Source organism: Gymnoscopelus microlampas, assembly GCF_963454915.1.
Source record: "Gymnoscopelus microlampas genome assembly, chromosome: 16".
NCBI classification, from domain to species: Eukaryota; Metazoa; Chordata; class Actinopteri; order Myctophiformes; family Myctophidae; genus Gymnoscopelus; species Gymnoscopelus microlampas.
In genome coordinates, this window is record NC_139953.1 from 14,325,500 (window position 1) to 14,349,728 (window position 24,229).

Genomic DNA, 24,229 nt, shown 5'->3' on the forward strand with positions numbered 1-24,229 from the left:
ACATTGTATTTAGGAATAAGTACAGTACTTGAGTAAATGAACTTCCTCTGTATTACCTAATGTATTACCTCAATGCTGCATACCCGTCTCTTGTGGTTTTTTTTTACCAACAGCGACCCCTGGAGTCACATAATTCTATAGCTCACTAGTAATTGCGTAACGGGTTACCGTTACCGTATAGTCCAGTCAGTGGTGGTTGGTGAATGCATGGTGCCACCGCGCTTTACAGCCGCAACACGGGCATCCAAACGGCTTCATTATTATAGACTGTATGCTTTAGCAGCAACGTTTTAAATAGAACAATCATGGGCGTGGAAGTCGAAACAATATCTCCTGGAGATGGTAAGTTCACCACGTTACTTTGATTCCGTTACTTGACAGATTATATTTTCGGCTGCTGCACCCACCAGACTGCTACTCCTTATTATGGCCATCTCACCCAAATAGGCTCATACTGCCGCACATGATTCATAATAATGGCCATAATTATGATCATATAATATTAGGCCTGTCACGATTATTACGTAATCGTCTGATCGCAATTATTTGAGATAATCATTTTTGCATTATCGTCATAATGATCGGATCCATGTTGAAAAAAATGTTCATACATTTTCAAATACTTAAAGAGAAGCAGAAATAGCTGATCTAACAGGCTTACTGTTACTTGCTGTAAGCTTGTAGATCAGCTATTTCAGCAATTTTAACTTTTTTTTAAAGAAAAAAATATATCTTTGTATGTATATTTAAGTTATTTGTCATATCTGCCCTGTGAAATCTTTGATTACGAAGCCTAAAAGCCAAACTGAAATTAAAATTGTATTCATATGTTCCTATATTCAATGCCAAAAACACAATTAAATCGTTAATCGCGATTATTTGTATGACAGTTAATTGTCAACATAAATTTGTAGTCATGACAGCCCTACATATAATTGTGTGATGAGGCTTTTTGCCCTTAAAGCTGCAATATGGGCTCCCCTCATCCTCCCACTCTCACATGCTACTCTAATGATACATTATGTGGGATATCACAAATATTGCAATAACTGTATCAAACACTTACCCCTTTGGTTTTTTTATTAGAAATTGGGTAAAATGATTATTTGCCCCAATATTTTGCTTACACATCTTTCGAAAATAGTAGATCTACAAGCTTGCATTGTGAGCTTGTAGATAAGCTATTTTCAAATGGCTGTGTATATAGGGCTGAAGTGGTTCATGCATGTTTTGTAACACATGCATGATACTGTAGTAATGCATGTGGGACATGATCATCACAATACCTTTCTGGAAGTCTCGACCACTATTACTGTAACTCATTTATTTATGCATGCTTGCAGGTCTGTGTTGAGTTGACAAAAAAAATCCTTATAAATAAAGAAAAACATCAAATGGATGTATTGCCTTCAATATTGCAATAATTGTATCAAACATACAGTACTTTGGTATAATTCGTTTTTTGAATTAGAAATTGGTGTAAATGTATTATTTGCCCCATTGTTTTATGAACAAACCTCTTTCATTGCACTTTTCTGTATTGCTATTCATCTGTCCTGCCAGCATTCTGCCTGCTCTATGGTTTCTCAACCAACCCATTCTGCTGCATGGGTCACCAAAAATGTACATAATTTATACTGTTATACTTTGTTTTGAAATACAGGCCTATATAAACAGTAATCTGTGCTGCCTTCCATAACAAAAAATGTGTAGGTTTAACAGAATACAGTTAAGACGTATTATAGACATGTAATGCATGTTGGTGTTGATCTCTCTCTCTCTCTCTCTCTCTCTCTCTCTCTCTCTCTCTCTCTCTCACACTCACACACACACACACACACACACACACACACACACACACACACACACACACACACACACACACACACACACACACACACACACACACACACACACACACACACACACACACACACACACACACACACACACACATTGCAATCATGGGCATTTGATAATTTGATAGTCCCCAGTTGGCTAAGAGTATGAGGCTTATACAGGCTAGGGTTTCAATATTGGGCTATTGAGAGTGATGGGTAAAGAGCTGACTTCCACACGTCTGCAGCCATAAGGAGGATTTAGCATTCTTGCCAGGAACACCTCACCAGACTTAATCCAGCCATTGTTACTTTATAAGCCTATTCGTGTGACATTCTTTGTGACATACAGTACACATATATGAAACACATTACAAGATGAACTGTCAAGTAGCACAAGCCAGGCAATATGAATTAAAAGGGATATTACCCAAGCATCAATATTTCAAACGTGTCCCAATGTTGTCGTTTTCCCTAAACATGCCTAATGATAAAATGCATTGTACTTGCATGTTGTCTTTATTTACTGTTAAAGCAGAGGCAGTGGAGGAAGAGGAGATGATTTTAGTGTCTTGCTGTATTTTCTCTTACATTGTTGTGAGATTACAATAATCTATTACATTGGCCAATTTAATGCTGGCCGGGGGCCGACAGATTGACAGAAGTTAATGCAATGCATTGTTAGACTGAAGATTTGTTCGTGTCATGCAATGGAATATAAATTAGGCATTATACTCCCCCGCATTATACTCCATGAGATTAGTAAAAAAAAGAAAAAGAGGTACAAATTCAGGATTGTGATAACAGGTGTAATTAATGTTGTAGAAAAGAGCTTGAACCTCTTTTTTGGCCACAGATGTTGACTACGTCGACCATGTCTACTTTTGTAAGCACATCGGGCAGTTTTTAAGTTGCTTGATTCAATATTTAGATATTTGATATTCATTTATCAGATGCGCCCTCCTCCTATATACTGTAAGTCCATTGAACTTCAAACTCAATTTTAACCATGTTAGACTAATTGAAAACACACGTCCCTGGTTCTGGTGACTGATATTGATTGCCCTTCTATTGCCTGAGGGGGCCATGTTTTTTTTTTATTGAATCAAGCAACTTAAAAACTCTCTGGGGTGCACAACCTGCACATAAAAGCCAGAGCAGATGTCAAAATGACCCCAAAAGGGTATTTAAAGTGAAATACCCCTTTAACCACAAATAATTGATTAAGCATTGGAAATCTGACGAGGGAACACATTGTAAACTCACTTCCGGGTTATAGGACTACAAACTGTAACACTCCATTCTAACAAGGCACTTTAACACATGATGCAGGAGGGAATAAGCCATTTATTGAGACAAATAACTGCACGGTCAGTGTGTTGACTGGCTTCACATTGATGCTTGCTTTTTTCTCTCTTCACAGGAAGGACATTTCCAAAGAAGGGCCAGACATGTGTTGTTCATTACATAGGTAACTCATATTTACAGATGGTTTGCTTTCCCCTATTCTGTTTATCCAGGGAGGAAATTTGTCCCTGCATTTATTATTTTTTTCTGTCCCCACACAACATTGTGGAGTGCAACATGGCATACTATTCATTATGAGTGCCTGCATACCGGTACATGCACGTAATCGCGCATATACATGTTGTGTGTACACTAGTGAGTGAGCTGTCAATGCCCCAACTAGAACATCTTAACATCTTAAGGTTGTTTTGGTTGGATGGACGGACAGACAGGGAGGTTCTGGGTCACATGATCTAAATGCGCTGTTTGAATGTTTTTCTGCCAAGTGGAAATCTTCAGGGAATGCAGTACACACACACACACACACGCACGCACGCACGCACGCACATGCACACGCACGCACGCACACACACACACACACACACACACACACACACACGCACACGCACACGCACACGCACACTGCTATTGCCTGTTTATCTCATGTCTGACTGCCCAATTTTAGAGGTGGAGCACTCAGAAGCAAAGAAGCCTTTTGGGAAATGAATGTGGGTTATTCTGTGCCTCAGGGTTGAGAGTCCAGACAACTAGGCCAGACAAAAAGTAAACAAAACCTAGGCTGCATGCACGTGATGTCATCAGTCTGCACATCACCAGCTTTATTATACGGTTATTAGCAGTTATGACACCCTCTGTCCTCATACGACTGACTGTAGGAGCTGAATCCTGCAACATCTGTGTGTGTGTGTGTGTGTGTGTGTGTGTGTGTGTGTGTGTGTGTGTGTGTGTGTGTGTGTGTGTGTGTGTGTGTGTGTGTGTGTGTGTGTGTGTGTGTGTGTGTGTGTGTGCATACGTGAGTGAGTGAGGCGGACACAAGCATGTTCTCACTAGTGCAAGCTAGATTGAATTAAGTTCAATTTAATGTAAATCTAATTGACTTCGGAGCATGATGGAACAGATTTTCAGCTAAAACATTTTCAGCGCCCTTAAACAAAGTATAAATTAGCTTGAATCTTTGCTTGGCGCCTGATGTCCCCATAGTCTTCACGTGTTGAAGTTTGAACTCTGAAGTGTACTTGATCGTATAATTACTGTCGAGCAGCGAAAACGAAGATGCGTTAAGCAGATGACTTAAGATTCTGTTTCATGTAGGCTAGCTTTGCGCCTCCGATTGACAGCAGATAAAGCAGATAAACACGCAGGCAGACATACAGGGACGTAGGCTGCCAACATATACAGAGAAACTGACAAAGAGACAGACAGGTCCGACTTCTTTTCCAGGCAACAGATGTTTTAAGGCCTACGTTTTCAGGTGCGGCCCTTCTCTTTGTCCAATTCCTTGCATTTGAACAGAAGTAACCCAACCGATATATATCGGCCTGACCGATATATTAGCCATTATTTGATCATGTATGGACATAATGCCAGTCACGAGTGGAATGGTGACATGTAACTGTGACTGTGTCCTCCTACATCCTGATAGTTTTCCTACTGTGCTAGTCACTTTGGCAGGGAACAAACCACAAGTTTAAGTAGTTCAACATTTATACTTGGGCAGATATAAATTACAGATAGCTGACCTGGTACTGCTTTGACCATGTAATTGCAATGTTGCTGGTTTGATCCTGTGTGGAGACTTGTGTTGCATGTCTTTCCCCCTCTCTGCCCTTTGGTTTCCTGTCCCTCTACACACACACGCACACGCACGCACACACACACGCGCGCAAAATATCACAAAAAGTGAATATGCTTATGCTCCCAGCATGTTATTTTGGGAATACAACAGTACATAGCTCCATGTTTTTCAGATCCTGATTCCTGTTTTCTGTTTCCCTGACATTATAATTTCCTACCCCCCACACTAGTCCCGATCACATTATTTCCTGTTGTTCTTGTGTCGTCCTTGTGATTACATTGTGTTCTTCTCCTAATCACGTCCTATATGAGACACTGTATCTCCGCTGTGGCGTCCTGAGTGCTGAGCTCCCGTAGCGCCAGGCCAGCGTTAAGGCCCTGGGAAACGGCCTCTCTGTTTGTGGCCTCTCACGTCTGCAGGAAAGCAGACCTTATTTTAGTGGGATGCTAATGTGTGCTGCTCCACGTGTTTGAAGCCCTCCTAGTCAGTTTCCCCCTTGGTCGTGCTCTTTATTTTTTCTTCTTTTCTTTTTGTACTGCAACTTTTGATCATTTTCTTAGCGATTATTCTATTGATTACTTTTTTGATTAATTGCATAATCGAGAAGCACATTCTTTATGCAGTTTTTCTTTTATATATATCAACGAATCTGTGCAAAAAGTCTAATAATTATTTTTCTACAAAATCATCAGTCTGATTAACCACTTTAAAGGGCAAGACCACTTTGGTAGAGGTCTGGGACTGGGTTGTATAGTTACCTTGGCATGATGTAACTCCAAACTCCTCATTGACTTACATTGTACGGTTAAACAGAGCTGTTTAACCGTCACTCTTTGAGCGCAGAAACAAATGAAAACAAAGTTGATTCAGACAATATAGAACATCACAAAACCCAATACTGTTTGTTTTTTAATACAAATGTTAACTTCCTGTTGATTTAGCTATTTTTATTTAGAAGAAAATCCGGACTGGATCCGGATCTTCAAATAGTACAATCAGTAGGAAGTTGACATTTTTATTAAAAAAACAAATAATACTGGGTTTGGTGATGTTCTATATTGTCTGAATCAGCTTTGTTTGTGTTCGTTTACATGCTAAAAGAGCGACTTTGAGAGCTGTTTTACCGTACAATGTAAGTCAACGAGGAGCATATTTTGAATTATCAATTTCTAATCAATGGAGCAATTATTTGTGTGCCAAAGTGGTCTTGCCCTTTAAGCCCTATTTTATATTATGTAGTTTTGCTATTTAAATATATATATATTTTTAAATGTTACTATTGTCAAAACACTGTAGGACCAACAACATATTTTCACTCACTCGCGCACGCGCACACGCACACGCACACGCACACGCACACACACACAGAGAGAGAGAGAGATAGAGAGAGAGAGAGAGAGAGAGAGAGAGAGAGAGAGAGAGAGAGAGAGAGAGAGAGAGAGAGAGAGAGAGAGAGAGAGAGAGAGAGAGGGAGGGAGGGAGGGAGGGAGGGAGGGAGGGAGAGAGAGAGAGAGAGAGAGAGAGAGAGAGAGAGAGAGAGAGAGAGAGAGAGAGAGAGAGAGAGAGAGAGAGAGAGAGAGAGAGAGAGAGTGAGTTACCTAGCATGTGCACACAGCCAGATCCATGGCTTAGCCCCCCCGGACTCCTGCAGAAAGTAACCAAATTAGCTCAGGGGTCACTGACACAAGACCACCAGGACCCCACTGGGGGGTGGCCGTTCCCAAACAGGCAGCAGGGCTAATCAATTAGAAATGAGATCCCCCTCTCTCTGTATTCACTTTCTTCCTGTCAAACCCTCATTCACTGTCACTTCTGACTTCAGTCTTCATAGAGCAGCAGCATTGAGCCAAGGTCTCTTCAACATTGCTATCAGTAATGTAATTGTCAAAGACCGGACTTATTCTGAACTTATTCTGAACAATTACATCGATGTTGGCTAAACATCATTGCACTGTTAATGAGTTAATAATTTAATGTGTAAATCAATAGTTTCTCCAATATTTTCGACTAGACTTTTAATCCGCATTTAAAATACATTAAACCGCAAAAATAATGTAATTACATAATAAATGTTGGATTACCTATCTCAAGCCAGTTTCTGCAAGTTGATTTTCATACTGTACAGAAATGGAGTCTAATGGCTTCCTTGAAAATAAAACAAACCATGGTATGCTTTGGAAAATGGTTGGCAGTAATGTGAAGTATACTGTGAGTCAGTGTCAATGGACTAAACCACCAGTATGTTACTCACTGTTGTTGCTTGTTTTAGAAACATTTAAATTAAATCTTTTCACCTCACTACGTCAACTAAACATTCTAGCTCTTTGTCAACACTTCCCTGCTATGCACACACACACATAACTGTGTGCATTTAGACTGGGAGGCATCCCAGTCTAATCCGATTTTGTTCAGACTGCACTGCAGGTAAATAGGATTTGTTTATCAAATACGATCTTAGGACTGACTGACTGACACTGTTGTTATATGCAAGTGATCGGATCAGCTTTTTGATTTCACATTGTTCACCTAATCTGCATTGTTTGTTGTGGTAACAATGTAATGACATACTGTAACATAGTTTATACTCGCTCACAGGAAATAGCAGATCTTACCATTCCAACACGATGTGGAGTGTTGTGAGCTTGTAGATCGGCAAACGTCTTTAGAAAAGAGATTTGACAGATCGCAAACAGATCAAACCACCTAGGGATGTGGTTCAAATCTGAATAGCAAAAATGTGTTTCTGTGTGATTTAGATTTTTCAGTTCAGACTATCCGATTACAATCTAGATTGGCCAAAAATCTGACTTGGGTTGTCACAACTCAGAAGTGAACATCGCATTGCAGTCCTGCATTATTGTTGTAGGAAGCTCTGGGTTAAATGCTTTGCATAGGGGGTGTCGACGTGAAGCCCACTAATCACCCTCTTCGCCCATCAGAGGGTCTGTACCCTTTCCCCTTACCCTGTCTCCCCTTCCCATCAACTCAACTCACATTCTTAATGTCAGCACCGAAAGAAGGCCTAGCTGATCCTAGATCAGTTGGTATATCCTATCCAGGCCACCTGACTTCATGGGTTTTCATGAGTGGTGATCGAAGAGGTGTGCATATTTAAGTTATTTGTCATATCTGCCCTGTGCAATTTTTGATTACAAAGCGTAAAAGCCAAACAGAAATTACATTTGTATTCATAATGTTCCAATGCTAAAAACACATAATTAAATCGTTAATCAAAAACAATAAAAACAATTAATTAATCGTCGACTTAAATGTTGGATGTTTCTGATGGAGACTTAAACAGTCTCCATCAAAAATGTATGAGATTGATGGAGACTGTTGGGAGAGCATTGTTGGTGTGGTGGTGGTGAGCAGCATGTTGCAGGGCTCCCCGGGACTGCGGTGATGTCATGTCCTAAAAGGGGACGTTCCATACCATGTTTGAGCTCTATGCTCCTCCCTCTTCTTCCTCCTGCTCCCTGCTCCTCCTCCTCCTCCTCGCAGCGAAACGTGATGAGGTGGGAAACCTAATGGCACTTGGTCAGGGTGTCACACAGAAATAGACTGCTAAAGCTATACGGCTGTAATTTAGCAGATGGCGAACTCTCTCCTTTCGGGGCAGAATGTTGTGACCGAATGCCATGTGAAATGCTGTGTGTAGTGCGTGGTCATGTGGTGAGTGAGTGTTTTATAGAGGTGGCGAGGCCACTGGAGAGTCGTGACACCGAGTTGAGTTGAGGGGACTAAACCCCTCCGTTCATGTGGTGTTATATCCACTTAAACCCTATATACTTATAGCTGACTGGGGATCCCCCAGGGCTTCATACTAGGTCCGTGCCCTTTTCACCCTATAGACCAAATCTCTTCGCTGAAAATAGCCAATCTAAAAGCTCACAACTCATCGCAACGTGGCACGTCGCGAGCTTGTAGCTATTTCAGCCGAATGTTTGCCCCCAGAATAGGGATCATGGAGATTAGGGGTTCATGTGGACGGCTATATTCAACAAAGAGATTTGGTGCAGAGGGGGAAAAAAAGACTGGACCAAGTACAGAGCCGGCCCGGTCCACTTCACTAAGTATAGAGAGTTCAGAGTTAAGAAGACCATGTACATGCCAGACACACAGATGGAAATGCTTTCTTTTGTTTCCAGTTTCCCCTGTCCTCTCTTGCTCTCTTTTCAGTCTCCATGCATCCTCTCTTATTTTGCAGTGGACCTGTGTGTGTGTGCGTGCGTGCGTGCGTGTGTGCGTGGTCGAATTGTCGAAAAGACTGCAGGACAAGTCAAGGTCTATATTTTCCTCATCAGCGGGCAGCGGCACAGCTTAATTTTAGGACTTCCATCTTTCAAGGCTCTCAAAGCAGCATAATCCTACCCAAGCAGCACACACACCCAATCGTCCGGAATGGTGCATAGATGCTGTGTTTCTCTGTGAGGCCAGCCAGCAGTCATGTATTGGAATGGTGCATAGATGCTGTGTTTCTCTGTCAGGCAAGTCATGTATTTGAAGGAGGGCAGGCAGTGCATCTTCATTACCCCTCCATGAAAGTGGAGGCTGGGGAGGAATGCAAGAGCGTAACGTGAGCCAGATTCAGAACCTGTGCCACTGTGCATAGCGCATACAGTAGATTAATTCCCAGGCCACCCCACCACTCTACTCGCCACTTTGAAAAGAGTCAAATCTTGACTTTTATCTGGAATACATTGTCGCTGTTTGGCAGAAACCTTATAGTGTGCTTACAGTATGCTTTGTCATATACAAAACTAGCTAAAATAGCTGATCTCCAAGCTCACAACTTGTAGATATGCTCTGCTATTTTTGAAAAATGTGCAGTAGCTAGAAACCTTACTCCTATAATGGGTTATATAAAGAGGTTGAAAGTGGTTAAGTCTGTCTGTGGGCTTTATGAATATTTAACCAATGAAAAGCATTGACGAGAGCTTGTGATAAATAATAACTACATTGGCTCAATTGGAACGCAGGTTAACACCCCCCCCCCCCCCCCCCAAAGTAATGGATTTGGACATAAAGGTTGCTGCCTGAAAGCAATGATAAACTGCATTCTGAAAATAGGCTACCCAAGTAAACCACAAAATGTCAGATTTATACTTTTTTTTTTCTTTCTGGCTTGATCTTGTAATTATGTCTACTTATTTGACTTTATTATTTATTATCTGTAGGCCGTCTTTAATTATTCATTTTGGAAACTGCTATGTTTCCAAAATGCTATGTAGCATTCTTATTATATGTACTGCTGATAGGTGCATGGCAAGGGTCAGCAGTGGCAGTGACGCGCAGGAGAACCACAACAGCGGCTGTATCTTTGCGATGCTCGTTGTCTCATCGTGACGACACACAAGTCCTACTTACAGTATATCCGTCAGCGTCTGCTGTGTTTGATCTATGACTCAAGCCGCCAACAGGTCTTTTTCTCAGAACCGTGTCTGTCTGCAGCTTCGGAATATGCCAGCACACATAGTGTACAAAAGCCTGTCGCAGACAGATAGCTTACAAGCGCTATCTTGTTTCGTCCAGACCTTGGCCCTAAGAAGGCTGCTTGGTCCTGGCAACCGTTCTCGACACGGGGCTGAGATGGGGATACAGTAGACGGGGTAAAAATAGCCCCCCTGCCCCGTCCTCGTCCTCGTCTGTGAGCACCACGGCTTTTCCAGATCCAATCCGAGCAGTCGCGGAGCTCTAAAAGCTCTCACGCCACTTAGGAGAGAGCCTGGGAGTGGGCCTCAGGAAGGGACAGGCCCTGTTTTTATTTTCACTGTGAGACCCCCACCCTGCTCAAAGAATGATAACTCAGCAGTGATACGAGTGGTGCTCAGACTATAGGCTGCTCATTGGCTGATGCATTGTGCAGGCTGTGAGAACTACTTAGCCTCACAACCACTTCACTCCAACACGAGTCATATTAGACATTAGAGCCCGAACAGACGCCAGGTTCTTGGGACCGATGCCGTTTGCAATTTTTTTGACCGGCAGCGGTCCAACGGTCATCAAATTATTGGCTTAGGAATGCGACAAAAACAAAAAAATATCCATGAATTCAAGTCTCCATGGGGTGACTAATCGATAGAAAAAAAGTAATTTTTGGGGTGCACTATCCCTTTAAGGTTGAAAAAAAAGAAAAACAATGCTGCATAATTGCTGATACCGTCAGAAAAAGTTAAATAAAGGATATTGAGTTGATGTAATACCGTTGCACGGTTAAATAATGTTCACACCGGGAACTAGCTGGTACAGAGCAGCTCTGTCTGAGTCGTGTCTCCGTGGGAAAATAGTAGCAGGTGGTAATCTTGGTGTGTGTGCACCCGGTGACTGTATGCTTGGCCCAGGCCCAATCTGCTTGATATCTGGGCGATGGTAATTCCTGGAAGCCAGTGGACATACTAAGTTTAGGGAGAGTGAAAGGGGAGAAGCCATACAGTACCCAGATTCATCTGACTGGGATGAGCTAGTCTGTCTGTCTCCAAAGAGTTGAGTTATCATGCTACGTTTTATGCCAACTATTTACACTTTACACTTACACTTGGTGCTATTGCTGTGTGTCTGTGGTGGACATAAATCACATGATTTAGTGGTTCTCAAAGTGGGGTCCGGGGACCCCCAGGGGTCCTTGAGGAGTTACGGATTTGTAACTCTGAGAGGTGTCCATCTGTACACTCTCTCTGGGTTAGGATTTTACAGTGAAGATTGGGGTCCCAGAGATAGAAAACTGTATCAAATGGAGGTCTGTGGCCTAATGCATGCTAAACATGTGGGTCCTTGAAATTAAAAAGCTTGAGAACCACTGGCTTAAGTGCACTTGAGCACTGTGAAATAGTTTGACCTTTCCTTGACCTCGACGGGGCCTGAATTTCGGCGGTATTGCGGCAATTGCACATCATTTAATAGATGCCTGCAAATCTTTTACTTTTAATTATATATATAAAGAGACGTGCAGGAGATTCTCAATCACATTTATCGCAATATTCAGTCTATGTGAATGTGTTAGGAGTAGCTGGTGATAGCTGGCTGTATAGATGGACTGTCCGTCTACCATGCACTCTGCAGCGCTCTCTGCAGAGCGTCTGCCTCTCTCTGCAAGGCAAGACTACGAGTCCTCCCTCTACTGACTATGTTTGTACTCTGTCGTACCATGGTGTCGCACACAGATCTACAGTTGGTGACATGCTCCAAGCAAAAAGCTTTTGCTCATTAAGCAGTGCAATTAATTCATTAATTTGTTACACTCATGGTATTGCATAGCAATTAATCATGTTATAAAATCAATGTCAAAAACACACCCAATTTACAAATGAAATGAAACTACTCATCTGGCTAGGAACCCTGTCAAGAACCCATGTCGTCCACGTATTAGATATTAGACCAAACACGTCTATTCATAGATTCTGCCATAATATAATATATAATACATCATATAAACAGATCATTTTTCAGTTAATAGCTTAATTTTTTAGATGTTTTTCTTTTCTCCTTAGTCATTAAAATAATATAAACTTACCTAAATAGACGAGGCAACGTTAATCTCACGTAGCCAGACGATCAGAGATCTCCACCTAAATGAATGGGTTTGAAAGGCGGAGAAAACCAGCGGTAACCTTTGCTTTGCAAACCAATTCTGATACCATCCCATATGAAGGACCACCCTAAAATATTTCTATTGGTTCGGTGAAGGTGTTATTTTTTCAAATCTTTGAATAAAAGATGGTCTGGCTAAATGCCAGACCATCTGTATGGTCCTTTAAGCCTGTGGTTCCCAAATGTTTTAGCTCAAGACCCAAAAGAGAAGTTAGACCCAAACTAGTGAAAATTGCAGATCTACAAGCTCACAACGTGTCGGTTCGTAAAAACGTAGTCCTCCCTCTAGTTGAGCTGTCCTTGGGAGAGACAGTGGGAGCTTGTTGGAGGATGTGGTTATGTAGGCCTAATATTATTATCATGTCTGATAATGTGTGTTATGCACCGCGTGGCGCTCTGTTCGCCTCTTCTCCCCGTGGTCTAGATACAGGCAAGCAGTGGCCTACTTAACTTCAAAAATAATCCAGTGAACCAGGCCAGGGCTTCCTGTTTCGCATTCCCTTTGTTCATTTGGATAATTTGAAATGAGCCCAAGATCTTGATAAGGAGCCCTCAATAGAATAATTCCTGTTTTGGGGCCAACACTGCATTATTGAAAGCTGCCCGCCTCTTTGTCTTTGATCTAGAAATAATACCTCATTCCAAAGCATTCCAGCTTTGTAGGAAGGGTGTGTATAGACCTGGCATGGACGGGGTCCTGTTTGGCATTGTTGTATAAAGGTTAGAGTTTACAAATCGCACATGATGTTGTTTTATTCCACTCAGACCAAAATCAGCCGTAAAACAACTGATGTTCCTCGAATGTTCATTATGATCTGTAGTGAACTCCAAAGACTCTTAGCCTGTCTGTCTCTGTCTGTCTGTCTGTCTGTCTGTCTGTCTGTCTGTCTGTCTGTCTGTCTGTCAGTGTTGGGGGTCATGCATAATTTTAAGTAATGCATTACATAACAACAATAGTTAAAGTAATGATACATTTTTTTTAAATCTACGGCATTACTTTTAGAAATTGGGTAATATTGTTACAGTTACTATGTCAAGTAATGCATTATTTTCAGGAACGGTGTATGGTTTTATAAAGTGTATATTATAAAGTATGCTGCTATGTGAATGTATACCGCTACGCTTTGTGTGAGTACACAACATAATTCATTTATTGCTGAGTGGTTAGTGAGCCCGCCTGGGGAGCCAGAGCCCCTGGTTGTCCCAGGTACGATTCCAGACCAGGCCAGCAATGTGTCGATGTGTGTCCCTGAGCAAGAGTCTTAACCCCTAATTGCTCCTCGAGCGTCACACAGTGGCTGCTCCCTGCTCCTAATGATTATAGGAAGGGTAAAATGCAGAGGACAAATTTCAATTCACGTATGTGCAAATATACAGTGACAAATAATGAATTACATCTTGCACATACAGTAATACTACAACCCTCTGTATACACTTTCAACACGTGCAATTATTATTTGTCTACCCATGTTGCTATACCAGCCACTATAATGTATATTGCTAATATCTTCATATTTTAGAGAGTAAGTGCACCAACCCCGCCGAGGCAAATTCCTTTTATATGCAAACATACCTTGCAACAAAAATAATTCTGATTCTTTCATGTAACTTATACATTTTAACTGAAAGTAATATCTACTGTGTTACATCCTGAAAGTAACTTACACGTCACCCCTCCCAAAGTTGACTTTCAATTTCTCTCTGGCAGGTATGTTACAGAACGGAAAGAAGTTTGATTCCTCCAGAGACAGAAACAAGCCCTTCAAGTTCAAGATCGGACGACAGGAGGTCATCAAGGGCTGGGAGGAGGGGGTCGCACAGGTAGGAGGACAACGTCAAGGTGCTGGGAGGAGGGGGTTCACAAAAAAAAGAAAACACAAACACACACACATCTTAGACACATCATACTGAACCACTCTCATTTCTTCCTGTCCAGATGAGCCTGGGCCAGAGAGCGAAGATCACCTGTACGCCAGACATGGCCTATGGAGCAACAGGTCACCCCGGGGTCATCCCCCCCAACGCCACGCTCATATTCGACGTCGAGCTTCTCAAGTTGGAGTGACACCCAGAGCGAAAGTGAAGGGTCGAAGGTTTCAAGTCCTGTAGCTGTGTTTGTGCCACCAGACATCCTCACTGGGGGAGAGGATAAGCTTCATTTATACTCTACGAGGGTGTTGCTTACCGACAAGAAATTAGCGACACCGACACACTAGCTTGAAAATCAGTTCTTGTCGGCAAGCGACAATATGGGGATCACTATGGAGATTAAACAAGGCTTTAAACCAATTGAACACTAGCATCCCTATTCTGGGGGTAACATTCTGCGAAAATAGCAGATCTATTGAGCTCACAGCGTGTCGCAACGCTACGAATTGTGAGCTGGTAGATCGGCTATTCTCAGCGAAGAGGTTTGCCGTAGAGGGGAAAAGTACATGGTGGTAATATAAGTGGTTTTTAACACCGGCCAATGCTCCCCTCCATCCATCAAGCTACAGCCTTTGATTTCCACCTTCATGTTCTCCAGCTCAACATTTAACAACTATCTACTGCTGCTTTTGTTTTTGCCAACTTGTCATGTTAGTTACTACAAGGATTTTCGACTTTTTACATAATATGCACATGCACACACACACATCACAGTTTGGCTTCATTGTCTTAACCACATTGTCTTCAACCTGGCGCCCCTATTTCGGGCATGTTATTATGTAGGCGAAGATTTTCATACATTTTGAAAATTTGCCTAAAGTTCACAATGTGTTGCATAGTGACATGGTGTGAGCTTGTTGATCTGTTATTTTTTTAAATAGGGCTTACGTGGTTTTAAAGTTGTCCAGTTGATTTATCCGTTATTCTTTTTTGTATTGTTTTATTTCATTTTAGGTTGTTTTTTTCTCTTTTTTTTAATCAACAAAGAATCATCTGATGGAAGCCGTACGACATGCAATCAAAACATACTGCCTTACAGTTACAAAATAATAATAATAAAATAATAAAAAAAATAAAAACAGAGGAAGGGTACATGTTTAAAGTACAATACTGAAGCTCTGTATGTTAACTGGGCATTAACAACCACTGTCTGCATTGCCACTTTGATAAACGTCTGTCCTGCTGAATGCTTTGAATGACGTTGCTGTGTTTAGTATGTTTTATATCCCTCATACACATTTACTGCAAGTGTACCACAGAAGGAATCCAAATCCAATACTGTACAGATCTACAAGCCATGGCTACTATGACCGTTTGATCGATCAACTCTTAATAAAATGGCGAGTACTGTGTTGAGAGATGACGTTTCCTGCTTTGTTCTTGTGTGTGTTTGTGCTTGAACTCAGTGTTAGTTTCGTCGACTGAAACTATGACGAAAACGAAATAAAAACTGCTATGATGACTAAAACTATGACTTAATATAGTGACAATTTCGTTAACAAATAAAAACTAGACTAAAATGTTAGGGAGGGACTAGTGCAGAAGAGATCCAATAGAACTAAGACAAGTCATTTTATGCTTGGTTGTGTGTGGGTGTCGTGCTCGGAAAATAGCCAATCTACAAGCTCACGATGAGCTTGTAGATCGGCTATTTTCGGCATGTAGCTGACTATACATTAGGCATTACCCACCAAAATTAATTTTAGTCGACTAAATCAACTGTAGATTTAGTTGACTAAAATCCTACGATAACTTTTAGACTAAAACTAAAACATCGAAGATGACTAAAATATGACTAAAACTAAATAGAATTGTATTCAAAAAGACTATTCTAAAACTAGATAAAGATTTGCTGTCAAAATGAACACTGCTTGAACTTCAACTTAAGTACAACTTCAGTTTATATTGAAAAGCAGAAAAAGTCTGCACACTGGATCATGCTCCCATGGATATTTATTATATTACCACCATATAATAACTATAACAACGATTATACATGGGACCATGTTGCAATGTGCAGACTCTTATTTTACATAGGCTATTTGAAAATAGCCGATCTACAAGCTCACAACGCCTCACATTGTGAGCTTGTAGATCTGCTATTTTCAAAATGTTTTGTACTTTTACTTTTGCTACTTTAAGTATATTTTGATGCCAACACTTTTGTACTTTTACTCAAGTAATTTTTAGAACACAGGCCTTTTACAAACAGGGTATTTTTATATTGTTGCAATGCTACTTTTACTTAAGTAAAAATATCTGAGTACCTCTTCCACCACTGCATAATAGTACTGAGGTCTGAAACAGGTTTTCTGGTACATTTAAATTGCACAGTGTGTCAGATCAGCGCCTCCTCCTGGCCAACTGAGTGTAGAGCCACGGGAGCTGGCTAGTAGAGTGGAGCATCTCTTCAGCAAAGAAGAATCTTTGCCTCTGAAATGAACTACAGCCGGTGCCATGGGGTCAAAGGTCAACCCCTGACAGCGGCTTGTGATTGGCTGAGTGTCAATGTTATGAAACCTTATTGGACGAAGCGACTCACGCCTGCTTTGCCATCAGAACCACACAGAACATAAGCAACAAGGTCAGAAATGTCCCTTAATCATGATTAAACATGCTTACTTTACAGCATGACAGAGTGTTAAATACTGGGTGTAGTTTAGTAGACATTTGTTCGTGTCCTGCATCAAACAAAGCCCTGTAATGACATGCTGTTATGAGGCTGCTACGCAGCTGTTATGTTAGCTATCGGTTAATTACATTGTTGTTTCTCCAGTGGTGGTAAAAGTACTCACATTTTACTTAAGTAAAAAATATCAATACTGCAATGTAGAGAATGAGATACCCAGTTACAAGTAAAAGTCTGGTATTCAAAATGTACTTGAGTACAAAAGTATATTGGTATCAAAATACTTAAAGTACCAAAAGTAGAAAGTATCCATTATGCAGAATGTCCCATTTCATGTGTAAAATGTATACAAAATCTTTTGAAAATCTTTTGAAAACTAAATAGCCAAAGTTTAAATGGGGCTGAAGTGGTTCATATATGTTTTGTAATACTAATCCAAATCTACAAATAGCAACTAAAGTGTTCATATTATTGTAGTGGAGTAGAATTAGAATGTTTTCCTCTGAAATGTAGTGGAGTAGAAGTAAAAGTATTGAAAATTGGAAATACTCCAGTAAAGTAAAAGTACCCCAGAATTGTACTTAAGTAAGTAAATAAGTACAGTACTTGAGTACATAGTTACTTTACACCAGTGGGGTTCTCAAAGCCAGGAGGAAGTCAACCTCTCTTCCATTGTCTTATTCATTACATACATCTCTAACAATCGTTAGTATTATTATCATCCAGTAAGGCTGCCTTTGCTAAGTTCATTCAGAGGACAATACATTATTACACAACATTATGTCACAGCTGCCTTATACTGAAAGTACATGCAGTACCCTGCAGGACAGTGCCACCTGGCGGCCACACATGGGGGGGTGCCCCCAGGGGTGGGTGTTGAAAATTGCCATATTTTATAGATTTATAAAATAATAACAATAATAATCAAGCTACCTTGATAGCAACATAACTGTATTCTAACATAATGGTTCTCAAAGTGGGGTCCGGGGACCCCCTGGGGTCCTTGAAGGGGTTCCAGGGGGTCCCTAAACTAAACAATAAAAGCCTGGAGATCGAGGCTAGGGGGTCCCCAGCAAATCCACTTGATATAGCCTCACAATCATTTGACCACTTTAACCCTATTTTATACTTTGATTGTTTGTCTAATCTTGATTATGGCATTGTATCACTTTCTGTCTCCCCTCTCTCTGTGGTCTGGTTTCTCTTCCCCAGTCGTGTGTTCCACGTGCGTTTGAGAGAGACGCCAGCAATCATGCTTCACGCTCAAAGGGCATGCACTGCCCTGGCTGCCCGCCGCCTCGCCGGGGCATCCGCGCACCCCCGTCAGTTCCACACCGCCACGCCTCGTCAGGACCAGCAGGAGCTGCACGCCGAGTGGGCCGGCCTGGCCAAGAAACAGCTCAAAGGGAAGAACCCAGAGGATCTGATATGGCGTACGCCGGAGGGCCTCAACATCAAGCCGGTGTACACCAAGGCGGACTCGGCCGCCAGTGCGGATGAGCTGCCGGGCGTGTTTCCGTATACCAGGGGGCCCTATCCGACCATGTACACGTTCAGACCGTGGACCATCAGGCAGTACGCAGGCTTCAGCACAGTGGAGGAGAGCAACAAGTTCTACAAAGACAACATCAAAGGTACAGTAGCTCCAGCCCGCCCCGAGATTTCTGGGGGCGATGCCGATACCGATTGTTGAGAGGCCTGGACCATCGATTTCAGATGTTTGTTTTTTTCCCCTCCAATTCAGTCGTTATGCTAATTAATTCCTCTCAACACATGTCTGTGTTTTTCCCCCACCGGGAGGACGTAGAGCCTTCGTCCTACTCCTCCCGCCCAACTCTCCCTGCTGACAGGTGCCGCCCCAGCCCGTAGGATTATGTGCGGTGCCAATTATCACCCTCCCCGCCCCGGTTTCCGTCCCCCGAACACGGGCCACTTATGTTCGTGTAGACGCTCGACAAAGCCGGATGCACCGCGGTGGATTTGAACCCACTGCGCCACCCGAGCGCCTCCGATTACAGATGTTTTAAGCGATATTTTGTTGTAAAAAATGAAAGGAAATCAAAATAATCAATTTGAAAAACGATCTCCAAATACAGATCTTGCTATTTTTTACTATAATATAATTGGGATGCCAGGTTGAAAGTGGTAAAAAAATTGGACAAATCGGCTTTATAATTGCCGATATATCAAGTTCTACATAGACAACATCAAAGGTAGCCTGCACTGGCTCTTGCTGCTGTGCTCAATGAATCCCTGTTTCAAAGGCGATTTGCTACGGGGTCCCTAAGCCTGATTGTGCGCGCCATGCTTCGTGTCTGATATCAGGCTTAAAGGAAAAATCCAGGCAAAAATGTAATTCAGAATGGCGTGCCGTGACGTGAGCCGCATACAGTATGTTATTGGCGTATGATAGGATAGATATGATAGACTTTATTGTCCCGGTGGGAAATTTGTTATAGATACATAAAGTATCTGCTACTGCAAAAAGAAGAAAATACACTGACATACATAATGCATACATACATACTGTACATACAGTGTATACAGATAATAATTGCACACTGCACATTGAACGATACACTGTAGTCGACATAATAGTGTGCTGTGCAGTAAGATCAACAGAAAATTGTAGTAAAAAAATTCCATGTTACACATTTACACATTTACAATGTGTACAGTTAAAATACGTTAAAATACAAGCTGCGTTACAAGGGTTTGGCTCTGGCTAGGTCGGCTATTTTCGGCAAAGACATATGGTGTAGAGGGAAAAAAGGAAAGGGGGACTCTAGTCAAATAAGTACGGTATAAAGGGTTTAAGTGGTTAACAAGTCATAATGCATGACTTTGCTGTATATTGCTATGCATTTGACCAGAAACTGTAATAGCAGCATAAGGGGCCGTGTCCACAGATTATTTTATTTATTGATATTTTGTTTGTGGTGCCAGCGCCTTTCTGCCATGCATTTCTTTGGTAAAGTTGTGCTGGAGCGTCCTTTTCCTAGTGGCAGACGCTGTCGGCGTCCAGTGTCTTTTTTTGGTGCCATTTTTGCTGAGGTGCCTCCAGGTGCCTCGAGAAAATAGTTGAACGTTTTGGTGAGGCACGTTGGAGAGTAAGTACGCCTTGCCAAGCCATGTGGCCCATAGGGCAGGAGCCTGTCTCCTGTTTCTGTAGCGTGAGGCAGCTTGGAGTACAAGTACACCCCCTGGACATGACGCTAGTATGTTGGTACGACCTGGGCACGGAATTGAACCCCTGACCTCCCAGTCTCAGGGCGCTGGGCGGACGCTCCAACCACAAGGCTGGGGTTGGAGGATTATAATAATAATAATAGTAATAATACATTTTAGTTTTATTGCACTTTTCATTCACAGGGAATCCCAAAGTGCTACATGGTGAAAACAGCACATGTGCACGCTCTTGCCATAATTTTGCCTCTGTACTCCCACCTCTAAATCCTATTTCCATAATTCTTTCTAGGGCTACAATTATAGATTATTTTCGAAGCGACTTTTACTCTTTTGATTAATTGAATAATTGAGAAGCGTTTGTTGACGTTGTGAGATCTGCTATTTTAAAATTATTTTGCATAAAAACCCATTAGCCCTTAACCTACAATGAATGGGTTGAATATTTTCTATAATCGAATCGATTAGTTTGATTGATTAACCGTTGCACCGCTAATTCTCCTCCGTCTCCTCTCCTGTCCTCCGTACCGTGCAGCCGGACAGCAGGGCCTCTCGGTGGCCTTCGACCTGCCCACGCACCGCGGCTACGACTCGGACAACCCCCGCGTCCACGGAGACGTGGGCATGGCGGGCGTCGCCATCGACACGGTGGAGGACATGAAGATGCTGTTCGACGACATCCCGCTGGAGCGCATGTCGGTGTCCATGACCATGAACGGCGCCGTCATCCCCGTGCTGGCCATGTTCATCGTGACGGGGGAGGAGCAGGGAGTGGACAAGGCCAAGCTGACCGGCACCATTCAGAACGACATCCTGAAGGAGTTCATGGTCCGCAACACGTACATCTTCCCCCCGGAGCCCTCCATGCAAGCCATCTCCGACATCTTCGCATATACCTCCGAGGTAATCTCTGTCCTGTCCGTCTGTCTGTCTGTCTGTCTGTCTGTCTGTCTGTCTGTCTGTCTGTCTGTCAGTCAGTGGTGGAAGCAGTACTCAGATTTTTCACTTAACCCATTTAGACCTGAGGCCTAAATGGAAGGCAAACGTATGTTGCTATATCAGTGGTGCTCAAACTTTCAAGGACCCCCAAAATGATACGTATTTGGCTGCGGACCCCCATCTCAAAATATTTTGTAATAGGGAACCTCCAGAAATAACAAAATATTCAAGATTTTTCAAAAAATAGCAGATCTTCAAGCTCATGGCGTTTTTACCAGCACAAAGCACTAGTCAACATATTCTCGACATGTTTTCGATCATTGGCTGTCCTTTAAGCCAATGGGGAGACATCCCATACTCTGAACGGTGGCCTATGAAAACAAGCCGCGCATACACGGAACACACACACACATACACTTACACACACACACACACACACACACACATGGTCACTGAGAGAAAAAAGATTGGATCGGGGCAAAACAAAGCGTGCAGCTAGCTGGTATACATGACGTGTCATGTCTTGTTTGAATAGCCAAAGTATAAAATATGGATAATAAGTGGTTACACAGATGCTTCCCCGGTTTGAATGGGTTAAGTAAAAGTAGCAATACCACAAATAAGAAACACCATGCTACAAGTAAAAGCCCTGTATTAAAAATGTACTTGAGTAAAAGTACAAAATGATCTGCATCAAAGTACTCATCATGCAGAATGACTGTTTTGCTGACCAACCCTTTTCACAGCACATGCCCAAGTTCAACTCCATCTCCATCAGTGGCTACCACCTTCAGGAGGCCGGGGCAGATGCCATCTTGGAAGTGGCCTACACCATCGCCAATGGCCTTGAGTACTGCCGCACGGGACTCAAAGCGGGCCTGACCATTGATGACTTTGCTCCCAGGTAGATTCAAGACTTTATTCATTACCTCCCATGTACAAGTACGCAATAGTCAAATTCTTTCAACATTGTAGCAACAATAACAAAAAGACAGACTTAAAGAATAACAACAAGGAAAGTATCAAGGTAAAGACGAAATGTTGGAATCTGAAAACAAGGTGCCTTGCATAATGCTGGCCTCTTTAGCACACTGTTGTACATGATATAGATAACACCTTATAAAAGTCACAGTGAATTTATTCATGTCAAAGGGTCATGTAACTTTGCATTTAGAGCCGAGTTATTAGATCCCTTGGCGTGTTTGCCGTGTGGCCACGGGAGGATGTCTTTCCCAGGTGTTTCGCCCAGGCGGACAGGGTTTAGAGGTCAGGTTTAGGCATTATTGCTGTGAGGTTAAAGGGATATTTCACTTTCAAAAAAACTTTTGGTCATTTTATGGTCTACTCAGGCTTTAGTGAGCCCTCCAGACCGTTTTTAAGTTGCTTTATTCAGTATTTAGATATTTGATATTCATTTTACCAGCCACGCCCCCTTCCTATACAAACCCATTATAACTTAAAACTCAATTTTTAACCTGTTTAACCATCAAAAACACCCGTCCTTGGTTCTGGTGACTCACCCTGCCCTCCTAATGCGTGAGGGGGCCGTGTTTTTTTTATTACTTTTTTCATTTATTTTTAATATATATTTTTTGTATTTAATTTTTTCATTTTCCAAAAAAAAATATTAAAAATAAATGAAAAAAGTAATAAAAAAAACACGGCCCCCTCACGCATTAGGAGGGCAGGGTGAGTCACCAGAACCAAGGACGGGTGTTTTTGATGGTTAAACAGGTTAAAAATTGAGTTTTAAGTTATAATGGGTTTGTATAGGAAGGGGGCGTGGCTGGTAAAATGAATATCAAATATCTAAATACTGAATAAAGCAACTTAAAAACGGTCTGGAGGGCTCACTAAAGCCTGAGTAGACCATAAAATGACCAAAAGTTTTTTTGAAAGTGAAATATCCCTTTAAGGTTAAGGTTAGGCTTAGGCATAGTTTTAGTGAAGAGTGTTAGGGTTTAAAACACCTTAAATATTTTATTTATTTTAGAAACAGTTAATCTTTCACTAAATAGGGGCAATGCCCGTCGCAAGTTGATGATGTAATTTGCCCATGTGTGGTCTAGCCCTATGGAATTTATGGATTGCGTGTGAAAACAAAAAACAACTCTCATTCACTGCCTGAATTATTGCTGGCCGCGTTTGCCCACTGCCAGAGATTTTTCATTGAAAAAAAAAAAGTACTCAGGAGCCGAGATACAGATTTTTTAAGTTTTAAAAAGTGCTGTCAGTGGCAGCATTGGTAAACGGGAATAATTACTTTTATTACGTCAGTGGCAGTGAGTGAGAATATTTAAATGTTCTTTTTTTGCAATTATAATGTAGTAATGCATATTTGGCTTATTAGCCAGGGATCCTTTTAAGCGCAATCACGGCGAAACACCAAGGAAAGAGGGAGTCCCAGGTGGCCACGGTTTCGCCTAGTGGACTTTCATCATGCCAACTCCAATGTTGCGCTATTCATTTATAATATTATTGACCACATTACATGAAAGCATGTCTCACCATCTAACGCGGAAGGATACAGTATGGATGAAATCTAGCTGTGTCCAGAACAGATCCATTCCCCATTCCAACATAGGACAGTGCTATATTAATCCAAAAGATGAATTTACCCTCAGTAATCCACAATGGAAACAAGCCATAGTGCTTTCTTGGGTTTATCCTTTTAGCAGCCCTTGTATAAAACTGTACCTCTGTGCTTTTTTCTGCGAACTGTTAATAAAGTATTCAATCAATCTATGTTCAGTAGAAAAGCTTATATAATATCCTTTCCATGTTCATTAGCCTATTATTTGGTGGTGGGGTTAAACTGTGTGAACTTATTATTCTCATTACACATGAGAGCATTACGTTCAGCTGATCCATCGCACAATCGAGGGACTCGCTTCCAGACAGAACAGATGTAGGCTACAAGTTTTTTTTGCAACTTATTGTTTTTATTGTTATTATCAGGAGAGACAACACATTTATGCATAACAGTGCTTCATTTTCACCATACAGTCTTTCTGTACA

General features: G+C 41.8%; 2 protein-coding genes across 2 annotated transcripts in view; both read left to right on the forward strand.

Annotated features, from left to right (window-relative positions):
• Window positions 1–174: 174 nt before the first annotated feature.
• Window positions 175–15,815, forward strand: fkbp1b (FKBP prolyl isomerase 1B). The gene is made up of 4 exons (XM_084083465.1): window positions 175–342; window positions 3,262–3,309; window positions 14,237–14,349; window positions 14,465–15,815. The coding sequence occupies exons 1-4, from the start codon at window positions 306–308 to the stop codon at window positions 14,591–14,593; spliced, it is 327 nt and encodes a 108-aa protein (XP_083939591.1). The 5' UTR covers window positions 175–305; the 3' UTR covers window positions 14,594–15,815.
• A 1,122-nt stretch (window positions 15,816–16,937) lies between these two features.
• mmut (methylmalonyl CoA mutase) overlaps window positions 16,938–24,229 on the forward strand; it is a 51,350-nt gene continuing 44,058 nt past the window's right edge. The window contains exons 1-4 of the mRNA XM_084082700.1: window positions 16,938–17,041; window positions 18,299–18,720; window positions 20,808–21,175; window positions 21,958–22,115. Coding sequence (XP_083938826.1) covers window positions 18,339–18,720; window positions 20,808–21,175; window positions 21,958–22,115 — 908 coding nt within the window. The 5' untranslated portion in view covers window positions 16,938–17,041; window positions 18,299–18,338. The remainder of the gene's footprint in view (window positions 17,042–18,298; window positions 18,721–20,807; window positions 21,176–21,957; window positions 22,116–24,229) is intronic.

What these genes read in the sequence shown, in the direction of transcription:
- fkbp1b (XM_084083465.1), top strand. Translation starts at nt 306, where the DNA reads ATGGGCGTGGAAGTCGAAACAATATCTCCTGGAGATG. An exon ending in ATGTGTTGTTCATTACATAG is followed by an intron (nt 3,310 to 14,236) that starts GTAACTCATATT and finishes TCTCTCTGGCAG; the next exon opens with GTATGTTACAGAACGGAAAG. An exon ending in GGGAGGAGGGGGTCGCACAG is followed by an intron (nt 14,350 to 14,464) that starts GTAGGAGGACAA and finishes CTTCCTGTCCAG; the next exon opens with ATGAGCCTGGGCCAGAGAGC.